Source organism: Pseudonaja textilis, chromosome 1 (genome assembly GCF_049901715.1).
Source record: "Pseudonaja textilis isolate UNSWEBS1 chromosome 1, rPseTex1.2, whole genome shotgun sequence".
NCBI lineage: Eukaryota > Metazoa > Chordata > Lepidosauria > Squamata > Elapidae > Pseudonaja > Pseudonaja textilis.
Window position 1 is genome coordinate 322,057,329 of NC_141990.1, and position 27,998 is coordinate 322,085,326.

At 46.0% G+C, this 27,998-nt stretch overlaps 1 protein-coding gene across 1 annotated transcript; it reads right to left on the reverse strand.

Moving 5' to 3' along the window:
* Nucleotides 1–576: 576 nt before the first annotated feature.
* Nucleotides 577–27,994, reverse strand: GNA15 (G protein subunit alpha 15). The gene is made up of 8 exons (XM_087922666.1): nt 27,902–27,994; nt 23,809–24,104; nt 18,412–18,596; nt 14,566–14,720; nt 12,775–12,903; nt 11,152–11,281; nt 9,885–10,038; nt 577–2,573 (listed from the first exon to the last, which is right to left on the reverse strand). Exons 2-8 carry the CDS (start codon nt 23,933–23,935, stop codon nt 2,341–2,343), a joined length of 1,113 nt encoding a protein of 370 aa, XP_087778792.1. The 5' UTR covers nt 23,936–24,104; nt 27,902–27,994; the 3' UTR covers nt 577–2,340.
* Nucleotides 27,995–27,998: the final 4 nt, after the last annotated feature.

Sequence of the window (27,998 nt, forward strand, 5' to 3'; positions counted from 1 at the left end):
AAATTCTGGGAGTTGATGTTCACACATCTTAAAGCTGTCAAGTTTGAGAAAGACCGACATGGACTCTGGACAATTTGTCTTCCATCCATATCTGAAGTCACTTCCCTGAGCCCATAACTGCCCCAACTCTTTACACTGTGTTGCCCATTCTGTCTTTTAAGCCAAGACTCTCCTCTCCTGTCCTCTCCCTCACCTTCCTCCTTTCTCCTCCCACTCTTCTTCCTCTCCTCCACTTCTCTCCTCTCCCCCTCACTCTCTTCTTCCTCCTCCCCTCTCTCCCTCTCTCCTCCTCTTCCCTCTCTTCTCCTCTCTACCTCTTCTTTTTCCTCTACCTCCCCTCCTCTCTCTCTCCTCTCCCTCACCTCCTCCTCTTCCTCCTCCCCTCTTCTCTTCTCCTCCTCTCTTCTTCCTCCTCCCTCTTCTCCCCCTCTCCTCCTTCCTTCTCTCCCCCTCACTCTCCTCTCTGCCCTCCTTCTCCCTTCCCCTCCCTCTCCTCCTCTCCCCTTCCTCCTCTTCCTGCTCCTTCCCCCGCCCCTAATGAATTGCTCAAGGTAACACCCAAAACACAGAAGGACTCTGTTAACCTACAAAAGTTTTATTAACTGCAATTGTGTAAGCATTTCCTACACACACACTTGCACCTGCCTGCCAGATGATGTATGGAGTTTGGAGAAGACAGGAGCATATAATCGGCAAATTATCCTTACATCCGCTGTAGATACGGCCTTTCTTGCTACGGTTATGTGAGTCCCTGCAGCTGTTAAGTTTGTATCATGGATGGAAAGTGAATCTGGCTTCCACATTGCTTGTCAGACGATCCCAAAGGACCACATGATCCCCAGGGCACTGTTATAAAAACGGACCATTTGCCAAGGGCCTGAATTTTGATCACTTGACTGTAGGGATGCAGCAAGGGTGAAAAACGGTCACAAGTCACTTTTGTTCAGTGTTGTTGTAAACGTGAACGGCACGAAACAAATAGTTGTAGCTGGTCAAGGACTACATTCATATACGTACACACATACATAATCCACATTATTATCTACATAAGCTTTAGGTTGTGTAGCTTTCTCACCAGCCCTCAGCCCAGCCTTCATTTTCATCTTGTGATAGCTGCGTTTGGTCACACATTGCACCCTGCATGACTTCAGCTGCCTTTTGACAGTGCTGGGTTCAGCGCTGGGACACTGTGAGTTAACTTTCTTATCTCCACTTGTTGTTTCAGAGTTGGCTTCCTTATCTCTTCGACTTGCTTGTTCAAGTTCTCCTTCCCGTCAGGGGTCAAATTTTATCTTTCTGTCTACTCTCACAACGTTTTAGTTCTGGTAAGAGGAGGCTGCCCTAACAAAGGAGAGGACCAAGCTACAACTAAGGAGAAATTTCTCCTAAGGGTGAGAACAATTCAATCAGTCATTCAGAATGGAGTTTGGAAGGGACCTTGGAGGTTTTCTAGTCCAGCCCCAGTGATGGAGCACCCATAACTTCTAAAGGCAAGATATTCCACTGGCTAATTGTTCTCACCGTTAGGAAGTTTCTCCTTAATTTCAGGTTGCTTCTCACCTTGGTTAGTTTCCATCCGTTGTTTCTTGTCCTGCCTTCAGGTGCTTTGGAAAATAATTTGGAAAATAATAATCTTCGTTGTGGCAGCCCCTCAAATACTAAAATATCATGCCCCCCCTAGTCCTTCTTTTCTCTAGACTAGACATACCCAAATCCTGCAACCGTTCTTCATATGTTTTAGTCTCCGTGACTTTAATCATCTTAGTTGCTCTTTGCATTTTTTTTTAAAAGGCCCAACACCTTTTTTGTCATGTAATGACCAAAACCGGATGCAATATTCCAGGTGTGGCCTTACTAAGGCTTTAATCAGTTGATCATTGATCCCACTGATTCTTTTAATCAATTCATCAGTGAAACCATTTGCCTACAAAAGTTGTGGATGCTTCATCACTTTTAAGAAGAGATTGGAAGCCGTTCGTTTGGAAATGGTGTCGGGGTTTCCTGCTCGACCAGGAGGGTGGGGTTTGGACTAGATGACCTCCGAGGTCCCTTCCAACTCTGTTAGTCTGTGAAGTTGTACATCTTCTGTCCAGTGGTGCAGCTGCAATGTTATTTCAAAATAAAAAATCCTTCCCAGCGGTGAGAAACCAGATTCCATCCAAGATTCTCACGGGAAGACAGAGTCAAGGATATGACAAAGTAACTTTTCCCACCCTGGCACCCCACAACAAGAATGCTCCCTTGTGAATTCAGCTTCTCGAAAGCCCGGTTGTCTCATGACCGACGCAACATCTGGATTGCACGCCCAGCAATTCCGTGATGCACCTGGAGCCGGCTTCTTCAAACCAAGCTGAACTCCTCCAGGTAGCTTGCCAAAACGGCGTCCTTGATATCGGTGAAAACCGCGCAGATGTTCTGCGTGTCAGTGGCGCAGGTGTAATGGTGGTAAAGGAACCGGGGTCTGAAGGCAGAAGGGGAACTGCCACAAAGAGAGCCATCGAGAAATTGATGGAAGATGTCGCTGTACATCTCCAGGATGAAGCCTTTGGCCGCGTGAACGTCTTGCTTGGGACCTGGGAAAGGAGAAGGAGAAGAGGTTGTGTGAATTGCCCAGGGTCCTGTTGTGGCCCACCAGTGGCCAGTGGAACTTGGAGCAGACTCGGATAGCGAGGAGATTGGGGAGGAACATGAGCCAATCTCCATGGATGGCTGAGAATCCCCATAGACATTTAGTAATACACCTATTACGCATCAGTGGTGATATGCTACCCGGTTTGGACCGGTTCAGCCGAACCGGTAGTAAAAAAATCCTCCGACAATCAGCTGAGAGGAGACAGAACAGAAAAGTGCAGGATTGGCCCTCCCACCCGTCTTTGCGCTTTTCTCTTCTTTCTCCTCTCAGCTGATTGGCGCTGCGGGTCTCAGCTGGTGTGGGGAAAGCTGCGCGTGCGCATTAGGCAAAGCATGCCCACAAAGCCACGCCCACAAAGCCACGCCCACCGATCTGGTGGTAAAACCATTTGAATCCCACCACTGCTGTACATCTGTTCCCCGTTGTCTCCACAGCCCAAGAAACTAGGAAGGCATCCTTCTGTCATATTTGCCTCATCCTTTTTCTTTCTGCAGGCTCAACGGCCTCTTATTTGACCACTGCTTAATCTTGCAGCTCTTCCTTCTGACTCCCAACATCCCGTTTCATTGCAGGGAGATACGTGTGTTTTTCTCTAGACCAGGGGTGCCAAACTCAAGGCCTACAGGGCCACTCTGGAAACAGTGAAGGACTGGCCCGTGGTGCCTCCGCCAGCGAAAACGGAGCTCCGATGCAGGAGGCCATTGCAGCCGAAAACGGAGCTCGGGAGCCCGTTTTTTGCTGGCAGAGTGCTCAGGTCACCACAGGCAACCCCGACATGAGTGACGTCGAGCTGGGCACGCCCACCCTGGCCACACCCACCCCAACCTCCCTCCCTGAGGTCAAACACAACACTGATGTGGGTCCAGGAGGCCATCGTAGCTGAAAACAGAGCTCGGGAGCCCGTTTTTTGCTGGCAGAGCGCTCGGGTCACCACAGGCAACCCCGATATGAGTGACATTGAGCTGGGCACGCCCACCCTGGCCACACCCACCCACTCACCCACCCGAGTTCAAACACAACCCTGATGCGGGTCCTCAATGAAATCAAGTTTGACAACCCTGGTCTAGAAGGCATACAAGCCACACAAAAAGGAGAATTAACGGAAGAGGAATATTTGTAGCTCAGGGTTGACCTGCGGGTTCCTGGGTGCTCTCTGAGGTTGGTTGTTTTCTTGCAGATGTTTCATCAGAAATGCCCTGATGATGTTACCTAGTTGGGTGATGAAACAACCAACCTCAGAGGACACCGGGACGCTATGGAAGGGGAAATAGAAAGCAACAACCTTTTTACCGACTCCTATTTGGCAACCAACAAAGCAGCTAGAAACCTTTTACTGCTTTGGCAGCTGTCCAAAGAGAAGCAATGCTTTTCCAAATCCAATGCAAGCAGTCCTCTACTTACAACCGTTCATTTAGGGACTGTTTGGCACTAAAAAAAAAGTGACTTTGACTGTTTTTCAAGCTTACAACCGTTGCAGCATCCCCATGGTCCCATAATCAAAATTCAGATCCTTGGCAAACGATTCATAGTTATGACGGTGTCAACTCATAAAACGTTTTGTATACATGTTTTATAGTTGTCAACAGAAAGAAGGGGGGGGGAGTTTTCAAAGAACAGGCGGCAGTGTGGAATCGAAAGTACATTCCATTCATATTTTCTTCAGAGACTGATTAGACGACTGTAGCTTCTGCTGCGCAAAAATCCAATTGGAGAGCATGATTGATGACTCTTGGCTATGGAAGTGTTTCGTTGGATGATACACCCAGAGGGGTGAGGGGAAAAGCAGGATCAAGGGTGACAATGAATTACGTATCTCAGAGTCGGCTACACCCAGGCAAATGTGGCATGTTAACTTCTAATAAATCCTTTTTAGTTTTGGGAGTGGGGCTCGAGGCTCATGATTTAATTGGAGTAACTGCCGGAATCCTGACAGAGGGTTGCAGTATCCCGGGGTCACGTGATCCCCTTTTGCGACCTTCTGACAAGCAAACTCAATAGGGAGGCAAGATTCACTTAACAACGGCGTGACTCATTTCATAACCGCAGCGATTCGTTTTAACAACGGCGGCAAGGAAGTGGTAGAATTCACTTAACAACTTTGCTTTGCTTAGCCATGGAACCTTGAGGCTCAATTTCGGTCATAAGTCGAGGTCTACCTGTGGTCCCAGAGTTCTCTTTAGCCAGATTTGTTATTATGAAAGCTCCAAGAACTCTCTCCTCATTACAGACCTTTATGATGGGAGGACTTCAACTCCCAGAATTCCTCAGCCAGTTGTGGTGGGGAAAGCTGGCTAGGGAATTCTGGGAGTTGAAGTCCACGCATCATAAAGTTGCCAGTGCCTGACTGAGGAATTTTGAGAGTTGAAATCTCTACAAAAAAAAAAGATGTTGAGACTTTGGAAAAAGTGCAGAGAAGAGCAGCTAAGATGATCAACGGCTTGGAGACTAAAAACGTATGAAGGACGGCTGCAGGGTTTGGGTTTGGCTAGTCTAAAGAAAAGAAGAATTAGGGGTGACATGATAGCAGGATTTCAATATTTGAGCGGCTACTACAATGAAGAGGGCGGGGTCAACTTATTTTCCAAAGCACCGGAAGGCAGAACAAGAAACAATGGATGGAATTAAGGAGAATTAAGGAGAAACTTCCTAACAGTGAGGACAAGCTCCATCACTGGATGTTTTTAAGAAGAGACTAGACAATCATTTATCTGAAATAGTATAGGTCAGTGGTGGCTAACTTTTGGGGGCTCCTGTGCCAAAAATTGCATGCACACCAGCGCACTCCCATTGCCAGCACCCAGAATGCAATGCGCGGCCTCCCTCCCCACGCCCCCTGAGCATATGCGCTCAATTTTTCCCACCCCCCCTTACCTGCACTGCGTCTCACAGCTGATTTTTCAGCTGGCTTGAGGCCTTTTTCGGCCTCCAAGAGGCTTGAAAAAAGCCTCTGCAAGGCTTTTCAGGCCGAATTATAGGCCCGTTTCACCACTTCCGGTATTACAGGAAGTGACAAAACAGGCCTATAATTCAGCCCGAAAAGCTTTGCAGAGGCTTTTTCCAAGCCTCTTGGAGGCCGAAAAAGGCCTCAAACCACCACCACCCAAATCAGCTGTGAAGCGCGCACATGCGCAGTGAGGTAAGTTTGCCTGAGGCTCGCATGCCATAGGTTCGCCATCACGAGTATCCTGCTTGAGCAGGGAGCTGGACTAGAAGACTTCCAAGGTCCCTTCCAGCTCTATTCTACTCTATGATACTCTACAGGTATCATAAAACTGCCAAGGGCTGAGGAATTCTGGGAGACAAAGTCCACAATCGCAAAGTAGCTAATGGCTGGCTAGCTAAGGGTTGCTGGAAATTGAATTCCACGGATCATAGAGTTGCAAAGGACTTGCTGGGGAATTAATTCTTGGCCAGGGTTGACAAATACTCTCTACAAGCAGCAACAGCTTGAAGATGAAAGGTGTGTGTCAATTCTAAGCAAAGGTGTGGCTGGCCAACATTAACACCAAACCAACGTGTTTTGTTCGTTCAAATGCTACAGGAAATCGCTCAGGGTTGGGCCCTATTTGCACCCTAACCACAGAGCCAGTATGTCCTCTAAACATCCTTCTTTGGCTATAACCCCACAAAGTTGTTGAGACTTTGGAAAGAGTGCAGAGAAGGGCAACTAAGATGATTAAAGACCTGGAGATAAAAAAAACATATGAAGAACAGTTGCAGGAACTGGACATGGCCAATCTAGAGAAAAGAAGGACTAGGGGTGATATAAGAGAAGTATTCCAGTATGTGAGGGGCTGCCACAAATAAGAAGGGGGTCAATTTATTTTGCAAAGCACCTGAAGGCAAGACAAGTAATGGATGGAACTAATCAAGAAAAAACCTGCTCTATCACTGGAGGTTTTCAAGAAGAGACTGGGTAGCTACTGGTCTGAAATGGTATGAGAAGAGACTAGAAAACCTATATGAGCCAATAGTATGCAGTGGCAGCCAAAAAAGCCAATGCAATCCTAAATTGCATTAACAGAGGGATACGATCAAGATCAAGGGAGGTACTAATACCACTCTATAAAGCCTTAGTAAGACCACTCTTGGAATGCTGCATCCAGTTTTGGTCATCACACTATAAAAAAATGTTGAGACCCTAGAAAAAGTGCAGAGAAGAGCAACCAGGATGATTAGGGGACTGGAGGCTAAAACATATGAAGAACAGTTACAGGAACTGGGCCTGGCTAGTCTAGTGAAGAGAAGGACCAAGGGAGACAGGATAGCAGTCTTCCAATATTTGAGGGGCTGCCACAGAGAGGAGGAAGGGGTCAAGCTGTTTTCTAAGGCACCCGAAGGCCAGACAAGGAATAATGGATGGAAACTGAACAAGGAGAGATTCAACCTGGAAACAAGGAGAAACTTTCTGACAGAACAATCAACCCATGGAACAGAAGTTGCCCTCGGAAGTTGTGGGAGCTTTATCACTGGAGGCTTTCAAGAAGAGACTGGACTGCCATCTGTCAGAAATAGTGTAAGGTCTCCTGCTTTGTTGGGGGGTTGGGCAAGATGACCTCCAAGGTCCCTTCCATTCGGAACGTGAATCTGAAACTTGCCTTCATCACCTCCCAGACCAGGCATGAGATGAGACGACCTGGTAATGCATAGAGGTTAGGGAAGTCAGAAGCACTTAATCCGTAGATTACACAGATAGTCCTCAAGGTACGACCACAAGGGAGCCCAACATTTCTGTAGTTAATTGAGACATTTGTTAAGTGAGCTTTGCCCCCGTTGTGCGACCTTTCTTGCCACGGTGGTTAAATGAATCGCTGCCGTCGTTAAGTCATAAATACGACCCAGTTGCCAAGCATCTGAATTTTGAACAGGTGGGGCTCCTTGGGGATGCTGCAAAAGTTGTAACTGTGAAAAATGATTCGTGAAATCACTTTTTTTCCAGTGCCCTTGTAACTTTAAACAGCCGCTAAATGAGCTGTTGTAAGTCGAGGACTAACCGTATCACTATTTCTCAGTAAGTTTGTGGCCTTAGATTTGAAAAGAGAATGACCCACCAGCGGGCAGCACTTAATTGGCCTTAAAGGTAAAGGTTCCCCTCGCACACCTGTGCTAATTGTTTCTGGTTCTAGCGGGCGGTGCTCATCTCCGTTACAAAGCCGAATGAGAGCCAGCGTTGTCCGAAGACATCTCCGTGGTCATGTGGCCGGCATGACTAAACACCAAAGCCGCACGGAACGCCGTTCCCTTCCCACCAAAGTGGTCCCTATTTTTCTCAAAAACTAAGCAGGCTGGTAGACCAGGATAGCCACCGGATGGGACACCACAAGGAAATCACCAAATGTAGCCTGGACCAGGAATTTGGACATTCTGGGAGAGAAAGCTATGGCAATACATGCTTCCAATTTTGTCCTGAAAATTACATGGATTTTTAGCGGTTTTTGTTAGACGTGCCATACTAAGAGTTTGGAATAAATATAAAACAAGACTCTCTACGAAGTTGCTTCCTTGGGTGTTGCCCCAGAAAACTTTCTTTAGAAAATAAATTGTGTCAGAGCCAGGTTGGTTGATGTATGGTTAAAGTCTTATCTTTCAATTCCGTTGACCCCACACGAAAGCCGAGGGAAGAATTTGAATCAAAAGGTTATGCCTGCCATTGGTTTACTTATCAGCAACTGAAAGAAAGGTTTAAATTGGATAAAAATGAACAAAAAGTGGATTTCATTTTATTAAAAATGTATTGGAACTTTCATTACGTGGCGAGGATGAACGTATTATTGCTGAAACTGAACTTAGAAAAATATTTTTAGTGACGTCCCTAGAGGTTTTTGAGGGGGGGGAAAAAGATTTTACCTTTTCAATAAATACAGGCGGGGGGTATTCAGCCAGTTCGGACCAGTTTGGGCGAACCAGATGTTACATTTATATCTGGTTTGCCGAACCCGTGTTGAACTGGCTGGCTGGCCCCACCCACCCTGCCCCTCCCCTTTCAGGAGTCTCCACGTGGCCCATTTTCCATACAGGTAAGTTCAAGGTCTGCGTGGAGGCTCTGAGAGGGGGGAAAACGGCCCTCCCGGAAGTACCAGAAGTCCAGAAATGGGGCTGTTTCCGGCTTCCAGAGGGCCTCCAGAGCCCAGGGGAGGCCATTTTAGCTCTCCCAGAGGCCCGAGGGAAGCCTCCGGACTCTGGGAAAGGTGAAAAACGGCCCTCCCGGAAGTACCAGAAGTCTAGAAATTGGCCTGTTTCTGGTTTCCGGAGGGCCTCCAGAGCCCAGGGGAGGCCATTTTTGTCCTCCCAGAGGCCCGAGGGAAGCCTCCGGACTCTGGGAAAGGTGAAAAACGGCCCTCCCGGAAGTACCAGAAGTCCAGAAATGGGCCTGCTTCCGGCTTCCGGAGGGCCTCCAGAGCCTAGGGGAGGCCATTTTAGCTCTCCCAGAGGCCTGAGGGAAGCCTCCGGACTCTGGGAATGGTGAAAAATGGCCGTCCCGGAGGTTCTGGTAGACCAGGCCCGCCATGGCTACGCTCACCCTGCAATTGGGCAGAGAACCGGTTGGTGGGATTTTTGAATCCCACCCCTGAATACAGGGTGCCTCAAAAATATCACTTTAGTTGGAAGCATTAATAAGCACAATAATAGCTGTAATAATAAGTGTTTTCTAGAGATTCAAACCAGTTTCCCAGCCGGACAGTGCTTTAATACAGGTAAGTCTTTGATTTGCCACAATTCCTTTAGCAACTGGTTCAAAGTTACAACGGCCCTGAAAAAAAGTGATTTACAACCGGTTTGGTCCTTGTGCTTATAACCATAGCAGCACCTCCAGTCATGTGATCAAAATTTGGGCATTTGGCAACAACCAGCGTGTATTTATGATGGCTGCAGTGTCCCGGAGTTATGTGATCAGCATTTACGACCTTCCCATCCGCCTTCTGGCGAGCAAAGTCAATGGTGGAAGTGGATTCGTTTAACAACATGATCCGCTTAGCGACTGCAGAGATTGGTGTAACGACCGTGCTTAATGACCACGTTGGTTAGCGATGGAAGTTCCAGCCCCATTTGCGGTCGTAAGTCGAGGACTGCCTATAACTGAAGTAATGAAAGAACACCTTCCCCATAATTTAGCTGAGGGTTTGGATTAGGGAAGCAGGCCTCCAGTTTGCACCAATTTTGCAGTCCTTTTTCTAGAACCTGCCGCTTTGCAGACAGCCCCCCTCTAACCGTTCCTCCACGCTGCCCACCTGTCCAAAGCAGGAAACGTTACCTGGGAAAGTGGGGAAATAGGCAGCCAGATCCGAGGTGAGGATTTTCTCCTCCAGGATATCCACTTTGTTCAGGAAGAGAATAATGGAGGTGTTCCAGAACCAAGGCAGCTCCAGAATTGTCCTGAAGAGATCTAAACTCTCCCTCATTCGGTTCTGATAGGAAAGAGCGGGTGGGGGAGGGGGGGAACGGGGGGGAGGGAAAAAAGAAGGAAAAAAATGTATCAGGAATGAGCACACAGTAGGGTTTAGGAAGTTTGTTCTGGAGGCCTTTTCCGCAGACATCGGTTTGCCCAGCGAGACAACCGAGGGACGTTTCAGTGGATCAGAGGGCCAGGAAATAATATGTATAAATTCTGACAGAAAATAATATTGGTAGCTCAGGGTTGAACTGTGCGGTCCTTGGTATTCTCTGAGGTTGTTGGTTTTCTTGCAGACATCTCATGACCCAGCTAGGTAACATCATCAGGGTTAGAAGGGAGTGAGCTTTGCAGAGTGGTGGAGAAGAAGCGGGGGGGGGGGAGGAGGAGGAATGGGGAAAGGACTATGCGGTCCTTGGTACAGCTTGGCTGTTTGGTTATTTTCTTGCAGACATTTCATTACCAAACTAGATAACATCATCAGTGCTAGAAGGGAGTAAGGTTTGGAGGGGAGGAGGAGGAGGAGGAGGAGGAGGAGGAGGAGGAGGAGGAAGACAACTACGGGGTCCTTGGTGCAGCTTGGGTGTTTTCTTGTAGACATTTCATTACCAAACTAGGTAACATCATCAGTGATAGAAGGGAATGAGGTTTGTGGAGTGGTGGAGAAGAAGGGGAGAAAAAGGGGAGGAGAAAGAGGAAGAGGTGGGGTCCTTGGTGTTCTCTGAGTTTGGTTGTTTCTTTGCATAAGTTCCATTACCCAACTAGGTAACATCATCAGTGCTAGAAGGGAGTGGTATACTTGCATGTAAACTGAGAGCTACAAGCGCTTAGCGTATATACAAGTGGCTTGCTCTGGCTTACCACTGACAGGCGAGCCACTTCTATAAAACAGAGAGTAAACCCCACTTAATTTTCGCACTGATGATGTTACCTAGTTGGGTAATGAAACATCTGTAAGAAAACCATCCAGCTCAGGGAGCATCAAGGACCCCTCATATAAATTCCCAATATATACAACGCACACGCACACACACACACACAGAATACTCAAAATGTAGACATACATAATCCTCTCCCTTAATGGTCCCTCTATTCCTCCAAATATTCCTGTCTCAACACTGCTCCTTACTTCGCTATTATTCTCCTCCAGTGACTGGTCATACTCGCTCAGAGAGGCCAAATAGATTAAGGCAATCACGTTTTCGAAACAGTGGATCCACTTCCGGCGTTCGGTTTTCTGCCCGCCAACATCAACGATCCTAAAAAAAATAGAAATGAAAAAAATATATAGATAATCCTCTACTTCTTTCATAGACGAATGTTGGCTCAAAAAAAAAGCGACTGTGAGAAGGACCTTGGAGTCCTAGGGGACTATCACTTAACCATGAGCCAGCTGTGTGGGGGGGCACCCCAAAAAGCGAATGCAATCCTTGTTTGCATAAAACAGAGGAACAGAATCAAAAATCGCACGAAGTATTAGTACCACTTTATAAATCCTTAGTAAGTCCACACTTAGAATATTGCATCCAGTTTTGGTCACCACATTGCAAAAAAGACAGTGAGACTTTGGCAAAACTAAGATGATTAAAGGTCTGTTAGACGAAAACATAAGGAGAACAGTTGCAGGATTTGGGTATGGTGAAATTAGAGAAAAGGAGTAGGGGTGACATGATAGTAGTATTGCAATATTTGAGGGGCTGCTACAAAGAGGAGAGGAGTCAAATTATTGTCCAATGTTGCCACATTACACAATGACACAAAGCCTCTCAAAATATGACTGATATTTAATCTCTCGATTCTGATTATGGCCCCTTTACAACCTATGGACTTCAACTCCCAGAATTCCTGAGCCAGCAATGCTGAGCAAATTCCTGAGCCAGGAATTCTGGGAATTGAAGTCCACAGGTCCTGAAGGGACTACAGGTAGTTCTCAATTTACGACCACAAATGAGCCCAAATTTGATGTTGTTAAGCGAGAAAGTTGTGGGGTTTGCCCCATTTTACGACTTTTCTTGCTACATTTGTGAAGTGAATCGCTGCGGTTGTTAAATTAGTAACATGGTTGTTAAGCGAATCTGGTTTCCACCCCTGCTGGCCAGAAGGGGAAATCACACGACCCTGAGACACGGCAGCCATCATAAATGTGAGTCATTTTATTCTATGGATGGTTAGAAAGTAGAGTAAGAAATTGAAGGATATGGTAATAATAATGATACTGTATAATTGATTATTTTTCAATAAATTACAACATGAATATAATTTAGTATAGGTAGAATTTGCTTTAAGGATAGTTTGAAACTGAAATAAAAAAATCCAATGACAATGTAACAATGATACATAATGTTGACTAGAATATAATGTGAATGTAAACTCAATGAGAGATGTATGCAAATATTAATATGTGCACAAGATATACGTACCCGGACGACATACTGTTATATCTGAAAGATGGTTTTTATTTGTTATTTTTGTTGTAAAAATAATAAATAATAAATGAATGAACGAACGAACGAACAAACAAACAAACAAACGTGAGTTTATGGGGTTGCTACAACGGTCGTAAGTGTGAAAAACAGTCATAAGTCATTTTTTTCAGTGATGTTGTAATTTGGATGGTCACTAAATGAACTGCTGTAAGTCGAGGATAAACCTGAATAGCTACCGATCCCGATTATATCTTTGTTTTAAGGAATCCAGTATGAAACATACTGTAAGCACTTGGGATGAATGGTGGTTTTTTTTTCCAGTTTACCTTAACGTCACCTTTTGCATCGAGAAGCAGTACTCGTTAATGCCCGTCGTGGGCACACGGGTTCTCAAGATATCCTGGGCACTTGGCACATACCCCTCAGAAGCAATGCGGTCCAGATTCGAAAGGAAGCTGAAACAGAGAGACACCTGTCACTCTGGACAATGCACTGACAGAGTAACTCAAAATTAATGCACACACTTCTCTAGCACAGTGCCTTCCGAACTTGGCAAGTGTAAGATAGGTGGACTTCAATTCCCAGAATTCCCCAGCCTGCATTTGTAGACCAATTCCCAGAATTACCCAGCCAGCCTGAAATTTGGGAAAGTTGTGTCAGCTTCAGTGCTACTGGCCACAGCTGTGCTGCTATGATATTGCTGCGGTTAATAGAATAGAATAGAATAGAATAGAATAGAATAGAATAGAATAGAATAGAATAGAATAGAATAGAATTCTTTATTGGCCAAGTGTGATTGGACACACAAGGAATTTGTCTTGGTGCAAATGCTCTCAGTGTACATAAAAGAAAAGAGACATTCGTCAAGAATCATCAGGTCCAACACTTAATAATAGTCATAGGGTACAATAAGCAATCAAATCATACCAGGAAACAGTCCATATAAATCGTAAGGATACAAATGACAAAGTTACAGTCATACAGTCACAAGTGGGAGGGGATGGGTGATAAGGAGTGATAAGAAGATTAACAGTAATAGTAGTGCAGACTTTGTAAATAGTTGGACAGTGTTGAGGGAATTATTTGTTTAACAGAGTGATGGTGTTTGGGAAAAAAATGTCCTTGTGTCTAGTTGTTCTGGTGTGCAGGGCTCTATAGACGTCATTTTGAGGGAAGGAGTTGAAACAGTTTATGTCCAGGATATGAGGGGTCTGTAAATATTTCCACAGCCCTTTTTTTTGACTCATGCAGTATACAGGTCCTTGATGGAAGGGAGGTTGGTAGTAATTGTTTTTTCTGCAGTCCTAATTATCCTCTGAACTTTGTTTTCTACATTTGGTGACAGTTTCCAAGCCTGTCTAGTAATCCTTCACTCCTTTCCCCCATCCAGGAGCAGCCACTTACTCCTGGGGGAGAGGAAGGGAAGAAGGGAGGAGTGGCAGAGACAGAGATAAAGACAGAGAGACATATTATGGAAGGGATGGATGGAAAGGAAAGGGGAAATTTCCAATATTCCTTGCCAGATTCCCACAGGAAAAGTCAATGGGGAAGCCAGCGGGAAGTCGGAAATACCACTGCTTTTTTTTCCCCTGCCTGAAGTCATTCTGTTTCTCTGCTTAGGTAAGCAAATATATCTGAAATGATGACCCAAATGACACAGGTTGCTGGCCACGTGACCATGGAAATGTTTTTGGACAACGCTGGCTCCCTCAGCTAAGAAACAGAGATGATTACAGCCCCTAGCCTAGAGCCAGACATGACTAGACAGGAGAAATATTTAACGTGCATCCACCGTACACACAGGAAACACACAAATCTTTACACCACTACGGTGCCAAGAGGTCATGACATAGAATAACAGAGTTGGAAGGGACCTTAGAGGTTATCTAGTCCAACCCCCTGCTCGAGCAGGAGAGTCTAGCCTCTACCTAGGATCGAACTCACAGGCTCCTGGTTGTGAGGTGAGAGCTCCACCTCTAGGCCACCACACTGGACCAAAAACAGTTTGTAGGGTCTTGGACCCTCCTTGCAACTCTACATTCGACCACCAACCCAAGGTAAGAACACGCGATGGTCGCTCCAAAACAAAGTGTGAACCGGATTAAAAAGGGACTCACTAGGACGTCGAATCGAGCAGGTGGAATTTGCTTCTCCTCTTATAACAGGTCCTGATGCCGGCATCCTTCCAGAGGCCACCAATGATCCTGGCGTGGTGGGGGTCCAGGGAGACCACTTTATAGGCATCTACGCTCAGGAGCTGCCGGGCGTTTTGCTAGAGACAGAAAATAAGAGTTTTCTGAGGCATATGAAGAGCGGTTGGAGGAATCAGGTACGTCTAGTCTAGGGAGAAGGAGGACTTAGGGTGACATGAGAGCAGCCTCCCAATATTTGAGGGGCTGCCCCCCAAAAGAGGGAGTCAAGCTATTCTCCAAAGCCCCTGAAGGCAGGACAAGAAGCAATAAAGATGGAAGGTCATTAAAAAGAGAAGCAACCTAGAATTAAGAAGAGATTTCCTGACAGGGAGGACAATTAACCAGTGGAACTTCAGAAGTTGTGGGTGCGTCATCACTGGAGGCTTTTAAGAAGAGACTGAACAGCCATTTGTCTGAAATGGTGTAGGGTTAGGGGTGTCAAACTCAAGGCTCGGGAGCCGGATCCTCAGGGGTGGCCTTCAAAAATGTTAGCAAAGGGTTCGCTGCCCGGTTGCTGGGTGGGCGTGGCCATGGTTGGCGTGGCCTAGTAGACCTCCTGCACCACGGTGGGATGGGGGGCATTTTTGCTCTCCCCAGGCTCCGGAGGCTTTCCTCAAGCCTCCAGGAGGGCAAAACCAGCCACCCCGGGCACTGGAGGCCATCTGGAAGCTGGAAACGGGCCCATTTCCCGCCTTCCCAAACTCCCAGGAGGCCAATTTTTTCCCCTCCCTGAGCCTCCGTGCGGGCCCTGCACTTACCTGCATCCAAAAGGGGCTGTGTGGAGACCCCTGGGAGGTGTGGGACAGGGTAGGTAGGGCCAGCCAGGAATGGGATTTGGGGGGTTCTCTGAACTGCACAGAATCTTAGCTAGGGGCTATCCTGAACCCCTGCGAACCTTCAGCAGCTCAGCCCTGTGGATCTGGCCCGCATGGCCACCCTGGAAACAGCGAAGGACCAGCCTGCGGTGCCTCTGCCGGCGAAAATGGAGCCCGGGAGGGCCTCATGCAGCCACAAACGGAACCCGGGAGTCCATTTTTACCGGCAGAGTGCTTGTGCCGCCAAAGGCGCCTCCAACACAATGATGTCGAACTGGCCATGCGCCCCCTCCCCTTCCTCCCAAGGTCAAACAAAACCCTGATGCAGCCCTCGATGAAAACGAAACCTTGACACCCTTGGTATAGGGCCGTGATGGCGAACCTAGGGCACGCGTGCTACAGGTGGCACGCAGAGCCATTTGTGCTGGCTTGCGAGCTGCAGATAAACTGACCACACTGGGCGTGTGCGTGCCTCACAGCTGATTTTCGGCCGGTTTGAGGCCTTTTTCGGCCTCCCAAAAGTTTGAGGGAGGCTTCTGCAGGCTTCTGCAGGCCAAAAACTAAGCCCGTTTCGTCACTTCCGGTATTTGTGGAAAAACAGGACATGATGAAACGGGACTAGATTTTGGCCTACAAAGCTCGTAGAAGCCTGCAGAAGCCTTCCTCGAGCTTTTGGGAGGCCGAAAAAGGCCTCAAACCGGCCAAAAATCAGCTGTGAGGCGCAGTGCAGGTAAGAGGGCGGCAGGGTGGGTGGGTAGGATTGCATGCGCATGCATAGGGGACATGGGGGGGGCACATTGCCTTCTGGGTGCTGGCACGTGAGCCAGAGAGTGCAAGCGCATGCACAATTTTTGGCACAGGAGCCCCCAAAAGGTTAGCCATCACTGGTATAGGGTTTCCTGCCTGAGCAAGGGGGTTGAACTAGAAGGCCTCTAAGGCCCCTTCCAATTCTGTGACTCTGTTCAGAGCAGAGTGGAAAACTTTGGGTAGGAACATTCTAGAAGCCTAGTCAGAGGAGGCCCCTTTCATGAATGCTGCCCACGGAATGACAGAGATCCTGGAAGTGTGAAGTGATTTCAGGACAACCTGTGGTCTTGTCGAAAGGGAACTTCACGAGGACAGTGGTGACACCCAAGCAGAAAAAGCCCAAGGGGAACATCAGGCCAGCCATAGAACAAACTTGCATAGGAAAAGAAATTTAATAAAAAGTATTGAAAGAAGCCCCCTAGACAAAAGCCAAGTGATGAAGAAAGCTAGGGAAACAAGGAAAAGAAAACCCTTACAAGCCAAATCAGCAAAACAGACAAAAGACACAGAATAAATTACATAGGAAACAGACGGGAGATATCCAGAAAACAAATAAAAAAACCCATTATAAAAGTAAAAGAGATTAAGAAAGAACCGATAAGGCAATCAAGCCGCCCCGCAGAGTTTATTTTCCGCACCTCGCTAAGCATGCCTTCTGGCGAAAATTAAACTCTGACAGGATTTTAATATCTAAACATTAAACACTAAACGAACATTCACACACAAAGGGAGAAAAAAGGTATAAAGAGCCAGGAATTTTCTATTCGAAGTTAGCTAGCTAGCCCCAGGAACGCAGACTTCTTGCTATCTCTCGCCTTTCTGAAAAATAAAAAGATCCAGCTTTCAAGCAGTTGTCTGTATCCTTGCACCAGAGCTCTCCCAGCAGGAAAATTGAATCCTCAGAAGAAAGGCATTTTCCAAGCCTTTCAATAGTCTATTTGTCATTAATAACCAAAACAGACTTGTGGAACTTCAACTCCCAGCCCAGGAATTCTGGGAATTGAAGTCCAGAGGTCGTAAAAGGGCCATAGTTCTCCCCCGCTTCTCTAAAGCAAACTAATGATGGAGCCCGGGCACAATTCAGCCCAACATCTCTGTTCCTAAACAAGACCATTGCGACGTGTGTTTTCCCCCGTCTGATGACCTTTTCGCCACAGCTGTTAAGCAAAGGTTGTTAAGTGAATCATGAGGCCGTGAAGCAAATCTGGCTTCCCCCATTGACTTCGCTTGTCAGAAGCTTGCAACTGGTAATTTCTTGACCCCGGGGACAGTGCAACCATCATAAATACACACAGCAGTTGCCATGCTCAATAGCAGGAACCGGGAGAGGGATCTTGGAGTCTTAGTGGACAACCAGCTAAATAGGAGCCAGCCGTGTGCAACAGCAGCCAAAAAAGCCAATGCAATCCTAAATTGCATTAACAGGGGGATACAATCGAGATCAAGTGAGGTACTAATACCACTCTATAAAGCCTTAGTAAGACCACACCTAGAGTACTACATCCAGTTTTGGTCACCACACTATAAAAAGATATTGAGAAAGATATTGAGAAAGAGTGCAGAGAAGAGCAACCAGGATGATTAGGAGACTGGAGACTAAAACATACAACAAACGGTTGAGGAACTGGGCCTGGCTAGTCTAGTGAAGAGAAGGACCAGGGGAGACATGATAGCGGTCTTCCAATATTTGAGGGGCTGCCACAGAGAGGAAGGGGTCAAGCTATTGTCTAAAGCACCTGTAGGCCAGACAAGAAATAATGGATGGAAACTGAACAAGGAGAGATTTAACCTGGAAATAAGGAGAAACTTTCTGATAGTGAGAACAATCAACCAATGGAACACTTTGCCCTTGGAAGTTGTGGGAGCTTCATCCCTGGAGACTTTCAAGAAGAGATTGGACTGCCATCTGTCAGAAATGGTGTAGGGTCTCCCGCTTGGGCGGGGGGTTGGACTAGATGACCTATAAGGTCCCTTCCAACTCTGATTATCTGCAATCTGTCATGGGTCCTAATTTTGATCACATGACTGTGGAGAATGCTGCTATGTGAAAACAGTTCATAAGTCCCTTTTTTCACTGTCGGCGTAAGTACAAACGGCCGCTGATTGTAATGGTTGTAATGTCAAGGATTGCCTGTATGTGGATACTCACTGCATTCTCCTCCTGGCCGTAAGGAATCTGCAGGCTCTCCATAGCTCTGATGATTGCCTGGATAGAGGTGAAGATGTTTTGATACACCACTTTCGCAAAGTCCTTCCGCTCGTCTTCCGTGAATCCCACTCCGTGGATAATCCTCATCTGTTTGATGAAGGTGCTTTTTCCACCTTCCCCAGTGCCTGATGGGTAATGCACAACACACACAAAAAAAACATTGATTTTCCAGTAGAACATCCGGGATGCAAGTCTAGCCAACTTAACAGGAATAACAAAGTTGGGAAGGAACCTCGGAGGTCTTCTAGTCCAACCCCGCTTGTACGGAAGCCTAGACGCCTCACATCCCGGACATACAACTGTTTCAACTCCTACCCTCAAAACGACGCTATAGAGCACTGTACACCAGAACAACTAGACCAGAGGTGGCATTCAGCAGGTTCTGACCAGTTCTGGAGAACCGGTCGCGGAAATTTTGAGTAGATCGGACAACCGGCAAATCCCACCTCTGACTGGAGATTTTACAGTCTCCTTCCCCTGCCATGCCCACCAAGCCACACCCACAGAACAGAAAGTTTTAAAAAAATTGAATCCTACCACTGAACTGGACACAAGGACAGTTTTTTCCCCAAACGCCATCACTCTGCTAAACAAATAATTCCCTCAACACTGTTCAACTGTTTACAAAGTCTGCACTACTATTGCTGTTAATCTTCTCATCGCTCCTTATCGCCCATCCCCTCCCACTTGTGCCTGTGTGACTGTAACTTTGTTGCTTGTATCCTTACAATCTATATTGACTGTTTCCTAGTATGATTTGATTGCTTATTGTACCCTATGACTATTATTAAGTGTTGGACCTGGTGATTCTTGACTCTTGACGAATGTATCTTTTCTTTTTATGTACACCGAGAGCATTTGCACCAAGACAAATTCCTTATGTGTCTAATCACACTTGGCCAATAAAGAATTCTATAATTCTATCAGATGCTGTGGCATTGTCCTGACCAATCTCCTCATCACTCACCGCACCTGAAGGCAGGACAAGAAACAAGGATGGAAACTAATTAAGGAGAAAAGCAACCTAAAACTAAGGAGGAATTTCCTGACAGAACAATTCATCAGTAGAACGATTTTCTTCCAGAAGTTATGGATGCGCCAACCAACAGAGGAGGTTTTGAAGAAGAGATTGGACAGCCATGACTCTTGCTCGAGCAGGGGGTTGACTAGAAGACCTCCAAGGTCCCTCCTAACTCTGTTTATTCTGTTATTCAGCTATTCAGTTTGGCAATTTTGCAAAGTTTTCCCTTTGACGGTACCAGCGCTCAAAGGCATTAAATCGCCAACCCCAGGAACGCTTGATTGATTTAATAGATTTAAAATATTTATAGAGCTGCCTATCCTACAACCAACCCTCTTATAGCTATTAGGTTGGAGTTAGTTCAATGGCAACGTTTTATTATTATTTATTTACTTACTTACTTATCGAATTTATATTGCAGCCTATTCGCCCATGGCTTTCCCGGTTTACAGGGAGAAATTTGCTGATTTGGGACCTGGTCACTTCAGTTAGAATAAAAGAACAGAAAAGTATTTCTCTAGAACAGTATTTCTCAACCTTATCCATTTTAAGATGCATGGACTTCAACTCCCAGAATTGCTCAGCCAGGTTGGTTGGATTTCGGCTCCCGAAATTCTTCACCCATCATCTAAACCACCGCTTCTCAACTTTGGCAACATTAAGGTGTGTGGACTCCAAGTCCCAGAATTCCCCTGACCGCCTCCGGACCATGTTTCTCAACCTGAGCAACATTATGGTGTGCGGACTCCAACTCCCAGAATTCCCCTGACCGCCTCTGGACCATGTTTCTCAACCTGAGCAACATTACGGTGTGCGGACTCCAACTCCCAGAATTCCCCAGCCAGATTTGTGGACTCCAACTCCCAGAATTCCCCAGCCAGATTTGTGGACTTCAACTCCCAGAATTCTCCTGCCAGCATCTAAACCGGTAATTTCTCAACCTTGAAGCACACCCACATTGAGGTGTGTAAACTTCAACTCCCAGAATTCTGGATGGTGAAGTCCATAACTTCACAAGTTGAGAAACGCTGATTTAGATGCATCTTCTCCACGATTGGTAGGTATCCAGCTCAGAAGTCCACTTTGCAAGGCTGGTGGGTCCTAGCATCATGGACAATCAGTTGAGCACTGCTTATTATTATCCGCGGTCACTTCCAACGCTAAAGTGGAAATCTGTGCCGTTCTCTAACTAACCAACATCTCACTTCAGTTATCGGAAGCTGGCTTGGTCTTTGTCTCTCCTTCCCAAAAACATCTCAGCCGCAGGCGATATCAAGCCAAGGGCTCCCGAAACTTTTCATTCAGTTGTTTTAATCTTCATGAATCCATAAAAACGGGCGTGGGGTTAACAATAATATTTGCAGCTGCGGCAGTAAAGTTTGTTAGATTTTGGCACGTACCCTTGACATTTCTCCTAACAAGCATTAATCCTAAAAACAGCCTCGGATAAATTGCGTAAACACTCAATTTTACAGGCGTGCTTTTGCTTTTAAACCTAAAGCAACAAATAAGTGCCTCACCAGAATCAGACAGATTCAAGTTTTGGGGGTTTTTTTTAGCAGTATTTTTTTATAGGTTGGGAGGAAAAATACAATAGTTTGTCTGTTTTAACGTTCGGCATTAAAAATAAGTGGAACTTCCCTCGTGATTGTTGAGGCCACCATCTTAACTTTTTTGACCATCATGTGGTTACAAGAAGTCTATTTGCTTGATTGCTAAAATTAATGCTAATATTTCCTTGCCCGTATTTGATATTTTGCTTCAGGTTTTTATATTTTGGATAGTTGGAAGAGAATTGCCCCCAAAAAAGAGAATCTGGAAGAATTAGAAGAGGTCTGCAAATCACTTTTTTTCCTTCTATTATACAGCTAGTCCTCGATTTACAATCACCTAGCAACCACTTAGCAGGTTGCGACAGACCTCGCTCCCCAAAAAAGGCTACCTACAACCTGGTTCCACCCTTAACTATGGATTCGCTTAACAATCCCTACAAAAAAAAAAAATATTGTAAAGATCATCCACTTCACAACTGTTATGATTTCCGACTGTAATTGCTAGGTTCAGTTATGGTCATAAGCAGGGGTGGGATTCAAATTTCTTAACCTGGTCTGTGGGCGTGGCCTAATTTTTGGGTGTGGCCTAATTTGTGGGCATGGCTTGGTGGTCTTGTGACTGGGTGGGCATGGCTTGCCGACTGGGCATGGCTTGGTGGTCATGTGACTGACTGGGCGTGGCTTGTATGCAAATATTATAAATATTTATGTAAATATTGATTTTTTTTTATAAAAAAGAGCAACTTTTACCCAAAACCAGGCAAAGCAGGCAGGCAGATTGAGTTGTTCACAGAATCACAGATTCACTTAGAGATCTATAATTCTGCAATCTGCTACCTGAGTCTGTCACATAAAATTTGCTTGCAAGCAAACTCACAAAATTAACTCACAACACACCATGTATGTAAATATTGAATTTTTTTATTAAAAAAGAGCAACTTTTACCCAAAAGCAGGCAAAGCAGGCAGGCAGATTGAGTTGCTCACAGAATCACAGATTCACTTAGAGATCTATCTATCTGCAATCGGCTACCTGAGTCTGCACTGAAAAACAGAAGCTTCAGTCCTAAGGAAGGTTCAGCTCTGCTTTTAGATTAACTAGAAAGCAAGAAATCCATTCTTTCTAGCTAATCTAAATCTCCTGGCACAACAGAACAACTGATGGCCGGGGGGGAAGAAAAAGGAAAAATAGCAACTTACCAAACGCAGGCAAGTTTGATGGCCCGCGTGCCAGGTAAGGAGTGAGTGGGTGGGGAAGGGAGGGGCCAGCCAGTGGCGCAATTTGCCAGTTCTCCGAACTGGGCAGAATCGTAACAAATCCCACCACTGGTCGTAAGTCAAGGACTACCTGTAAAGATTTCACGAATGACATGGGAAACCATTAGACACACTCGGACAGATAACACTGCAGAAGAGATAAAAGGAGATAAAATTACTCCACCTGTGCTCTAATAGCGATAGCACTTAAGACTTATATACTGCTTCACGGTGCTTTACGGCCCTCCCTAAGTGGTTTACAGAGTCAGCCTATGGCCCCCAACAATCTGGGTCAGTGGTTAGAGTGCAGTACTGCGGGCTACTTCTGCTGACTGAGGGCTCCCTGCAATTGGGTAGATCAAATCCCAACAGGCTCCAGGTGGACTCAGCCTTCCGTCCTTCCGAGGTGGGTAAAATGAGGACCCAGATTGTTGGGGGCCAATATGCTGACTCTGCAAACCTCTTACAGAGGGCTGTATAAAGCGGTATATAAGTTTTTAAGCACTATTGCTAATAAAAGGGAGGGAGAGAGAATGAGAGAGGAAAAGAAACAAGAGAGAATGAAAGAAAGGGAGGGAAGGAGGGAGAGAGAATGAGAGGCAGAGAGAGTATGAGAGAGACGGAGGGGGGAGGGAGGAGGGGAGAGGGAGGAATGAGAGAGAGAGACAGAAAGAAAATGAGAGACAGAGACAGAGAGAGAAAATGAAAAGGCTATTTGGAGACAACAAACGAAAGACAAGCCTTTTTTAAAAAAATTTTCCAAATCTAGATTTCAGCTCTTATTTTGCTGCATTACAAGAAAGCTGAAAAATGACCTCAGTAGGATGGAAGGCTGAGTAAATCTTGAACCGGTCAGAATCGAACTGCTGAACTGTTGGCAGCCGGCAGTCAGCAGAAGTCGCCTGCAAGCACTGCGCCACCGCAGCTCTTCAGCTATTCATACCTGTGACTATCTAACCCATAATATACCACATACTGGTCGTCCTCAACGTACGACCCCAACTGAGCCCAAATTTTGCGATTTGCTAGGCAAGGCCATCGTTAAGTGCCTTTCTCCTCCTTTATTGACCTTTCTTGTCACGGTTGTTAAGTGAATCACTGCAGCTGTTAAGTCAGTCGGTTTCATCAAGTGAATCCGGCTTCCCCATTGATTTTAACTTGTCAGAAGGTTGCAAAAAGGAGATCCCATGACCCTGGGATGCGGCGACCGTCATAAATACGGGCAGTGGTGGGATTCAAATAATTTAACAACCGCTTCTCTGCCCTAATGATTTCTTCCAACAACCGGTTCACCGAAAGGCTCAGAAAGTTAATAACCGGTTCCCACGGAAGACGAGTCAGTCGTCAAGCGTCTGAATTTTGAACATGGGACCACGGGAATGTTTGCCATGGTCGTAAGTGTGAAAAATGACCATGGTCATTTTTTTTTCCAGGGCCGCTGTAATTTTGAACAGTCCCTAAATGGACCGTTGTAATCCGAGGATTGCCTGCATAGTTATGTACTCACCCAACAACAGCAGCTTTAACTCCCACCGGTCCCGTTTCTTTTGTTCTTGAAGTAGCCGGCTGATTTCTTTATCGATCATCATGGCATTTTTTTCCTCCTCAGACATGAAGCACCGGCACCACACCATGGTGCTTCCCAAACCGCTCCAGGTTTCCCCCCAGAATCAGAGGGGTGGGGTGGGGGAACTCAGAAAAATCAGGATTTGAAACAGGGGTGCTGGCAGGGTCCTTCCACCGAGGCGCAGACTGAACGGAGGAGCACCGATCTCTGGGGAAGCGGCCGTCCAGCAGAAACGGCTAGGAGATCAAATTTCAGCGTGAGACAAAAAAAAATTGGCGGAGACCCCACCGATGCCAGCAGTGTGGGCTGGGCTGGCCTAAATTTCACCCTCCCAACATTCACGGGAAGCTCCTTGACCGAGCAACTGACATGGTCATCAACGGTCAAGCCCTAGTAAGGCCACACCGGGAATAACTGCAACCAAGTTTGGTCACCACACTACAAAAAAAAAGGATGTTGAGACTTTGGAGGGAAAGAGCAACTAAGATGATTAAAGGCCCAGAGACTAAAACATAGGAAGAAGAGTGGCAGGATTTAGGTTGGACTAGTCTAGAGAAAAGAAGGACTAGGGGAGACATGAGAGCAGCCTTCCAGGATTTGAGGCGCTGCCACAAAGAAGAAGGGGTCAATTTATTCTCCAAAGCCCCTGAAGGCAGGACAAGGAATAATGGGTGGAAACCAGTCAAGGAGAGAAGCAACCTGGAATTAAGGAGGAACTTCCCAGCAGTGAGGAAAATTAACCAGTGGAACTACTTGCTTCCAGAAGTTGTGGCGCTTCATCACTGGAGGTTTTTAAGAAGAGATTAGACAGCCATTTATCTGAAATGGTATAGGGTTTCCTGCTTAAGCAGGGGCTTGGACTAGAAGACCTCTAAGGTCCCTTCCAACTCTGATTCTAGTCTAGTTTAGTCTATTCTGTTCTGTTCCATATCCCATTCTATTCCATATTCTATTCTATTCCATATGCCATATTCTATTCTATTTATTCTATTCCATATTCCATTCTATTCTGTATTCCGAATTCTATTCCATATCCCATGTTCCATTCCGCTCCCATAATCTAATTCCACGTTCCACAATCTATTCTATTCTATTCTATTCTATTCTATTCTATTCTATTCTATTCTATTCTATTCTATTCTATTCTTCTATTCCTTATTCCATTCCATTCCATTCCATTCTATTCTATTCCTTATTCTATTTTATTCTATTCCTTATTCCCTATTCTATTCTATTCTATTCCTTATTCCCTATTCTATTCTATTCTATTCTATTCTATTCTATTCTATACCTTATTCCCTATTCTATTCTATTCTATTCTATTCTATTCCTTATTCCCTATTCTATTCTATTCTATTCTATTCTATTCTATTCTATTCCTTATTCCCTATTCTATTCTATTCTATTCCTTATTCCCTATTCTATTCTATTCCTTATTCCCTATTCTATCTATTCTATTCTATACCTTATTCCCTATTCTATTCTATTCGATTCTATTCTATTCCTTATTCCCTATTCTATTCTATTCTATTCTATTCTATTCTATTCCTTATTCCCTATTCTATTCTATTCCTTATTCCCTATTCTATCTATTCTATTCTATACCTTATTCCCTATTCTATTCTATTCTATTCTATTCTATTCTATTCTATTCTTATTCCCTATTCTATTCTATTCCTTATTCCCTATTCTATTCTATTCTATTCTATTCTATTCCTTATTCCCCATTCTATTATATTCTAGTTCTCCATCCCAGTTTCTTCTCCTCTGCTTTTGGGATCCAGCAAGGCTCACCCAATCCAGGGGCTTGTATGAGAATCCAGCTTTCTTTCTCCCTTTCCTTTTTCTGTTTATCCGCTGAAAGAGGGAAGTGACACAATCAGAGTGAAAACTGACAGTTCATCCCACCCCCCCAAGTTTCATTTCCTTGTTCTGTCTTAAAGCTTTCTTAAAGTCTCAGGCGAGGAGAACCAATAAGGTCATCAGCCAAGTGAGCAATTTAAAAACATAAAATCATGGGGCTGGAAGGGATCTTGAAGGTCCTCTAGTCCAGCCTCCAGCTCAATAGGCAGGAAAACTTCTACCCTCCCAGTCAAAGGGTTCTCCGGTCTATTTTTGAAAACCTCCAGTGATGGAGCCCCCACAATCCTGCAGGCACCTTTTGCAGGTGCGTAAAGTTGTTTCGCTTTCATTTCACACAAGGGAGGGAAGACCAGGGCCCAGGCGAGCAATTCCCTTTTTTAAAAAAAAAAAATCCCCTATTTTGTGCAAACAGCCCTCTTCTTAAGTTGCTAAAATAGATTTCAAATTTTCCATCCAGTTAATCGGGGGGGTTGTCTTGGAACAAAGTCATTTGCGCCCAGAACCCCAAAATAAATTTTCTATCTCAGAAGTATTTGTGGTATTGAACATCCTCTCGTTTATCCTCTCTTCTGAAGTTGTATCTGTCAGTCTAAATGCCCGCCGTGAAAACTGGTGCCCCCCCTTTATGTTCCGCATCAGAGCAAAACCTTCTTTAGGGTGGGCTCAACGGTGTAAGTGGGCAGGTCCGTGGAAGCAATGCCAAAGTGGTGTGTGGTCCTTTTGATGATGTGGTTTTTTTTTCCCCCAGTTTAATCAATGTTCCTGGGATTTCTTGGTGGTCTCCCATCCCAGGATTAACCAGGCTAATTTTTGAGCCCACAAAACAATCAGCCAGGGTTTAACTTTGGGCTAGGAGGATGAAGAATGAAGGGAGGAGGAGGAGAATGAAGGGAGGAAGAGGAGAATGGAGGGAGAAGGAGGAAGAGAATGGGAGGGGGAGAATGAAAGGAGGAGAAGGAGAAGAATGAAGGGAGGAAGAGGAGAATGGAGGGAGGAGAAGAAGAATGGGATGGGGAAGAATGGAGGAGAAGGAGAAGAATGAAGGGAGGAAGAGGAGAATGGAGGGAGGAGAAGAAGAATGGGATGGGGGAGAATGGAGGAGAAGGAGAAGAATGAAGGGAGGAGGAGGAGAATGAAGGGAGGAAGAGGGAGAATGGAGGGAGGAAGAGGAGAATGGAGGGAGGAGAAGAAGAATGGGATGGGGGAGAATGGAGGAGAAGGAGAAGAATGAAGGGAGGAGGAGGAGAATGAAGGGAGGAAGAGGAGAATGGAGGGAGAAGGAGGAAGAGAATGGGAGGGGGAGAATGAAAGGAGGAGAAGGAGAAGAATGAAGGGAGGAAGAGGAGAATGGAGGGAGGAGAAGAAGAATGGGATGGGGAAGAATGGAGGAGAAGGAGAAGAATGAAGGGAGGAAGAGGAGAATGGAGGGAGGAGAAGAAGAATGGGATGGGGGAGAATGGAGGAGAAGGAGAAGAATGAAGGGAGGAGGAGGAGAATGAAGGGAGGAAGAGGAGAATGGAGGGAGGAAGAGGAGAATGGAGGGAGGAGAAGAAGAATGGGATGGGGGAGAATGGAGGAGAAGGAGAAGAATGAAGGGAGGAGGAGGAGAATGAAGGGAGGAAGAGGAGAATGGAGGGAGAAGGAGGAAGAGAATGGGAGGGGGAGAATGAAAGGAGGAGAAGGAGAAGAATGAAGGGAGGAAGAGGAGAATGGAGGGAGAAGGAGGAAGAGAATGGGAGGGGGAGAATGAAAGGAGGAGAAGGAGAAGAATGAAGGGAGGAAGAAGAGAATGGAGGGAGGAGAAGAAGAATGGGAGAACTGGGAGAATGAAGGGAGGGGGAGGAAGAGGAGGAGGACACCACCTTTGGGGGTGGGGGCTGCCTGCTTCCCGGGCCCCAATCCTGTTTGATCATCCAATCAACGGAGATTTACACGCACACACAAACACCCCGCAGCTAATGAAGCAAAGAGAAGTTCACATATAAAACACCACTTAAAACCAAACTTGGAACCAAACTGCCGCTTCCTCCTTTCGCTTTTGAGGACCCTCCAAGCGCTCAGTTGCGCATTGCTCCCACCCGCCGTCCGCCGCTTCTCCAGGGCTTGTGCCTGGGCTGCGTGGGGCCCCTTCCCGATCTGCCCCACCCCACCCCCCAGGGGGGGAAACTACCTTGCGGGGTGGCCTTGGGACGCCGCTGCCCGGTGGGCATCCAAAATTGTGGAAGTTGACCGTCCAGATCCTAACGCTGACAAGGCTGCAAGTGACA

Excerpts from the sequence above, each read along its gene's own strand:
- GNA15 (XM_087922666.1), bottom strand. The coding sequence starts at position 23,935 with ATGGTGTGGTGCCGGTGCTTCATGTCTGAGGAGGAAAAAAATGCCATG. Across the intron at positions 18,597-23,808 it reads GTTAAAGCTGCTGTTGTTGG|GCACTGGGGAAGGTGGAAAA; the intron begins GTGAGTACATAA and ends ATTACCCATCAG. Across the intron at positions 2,574-9,884 it reads CTATTTCCCCACTTTCCCAG|GTCCCAAGCAAGACGTTCAC; the intron begins GTAACGTTTCCT and ends CTCCTTTCCCAG.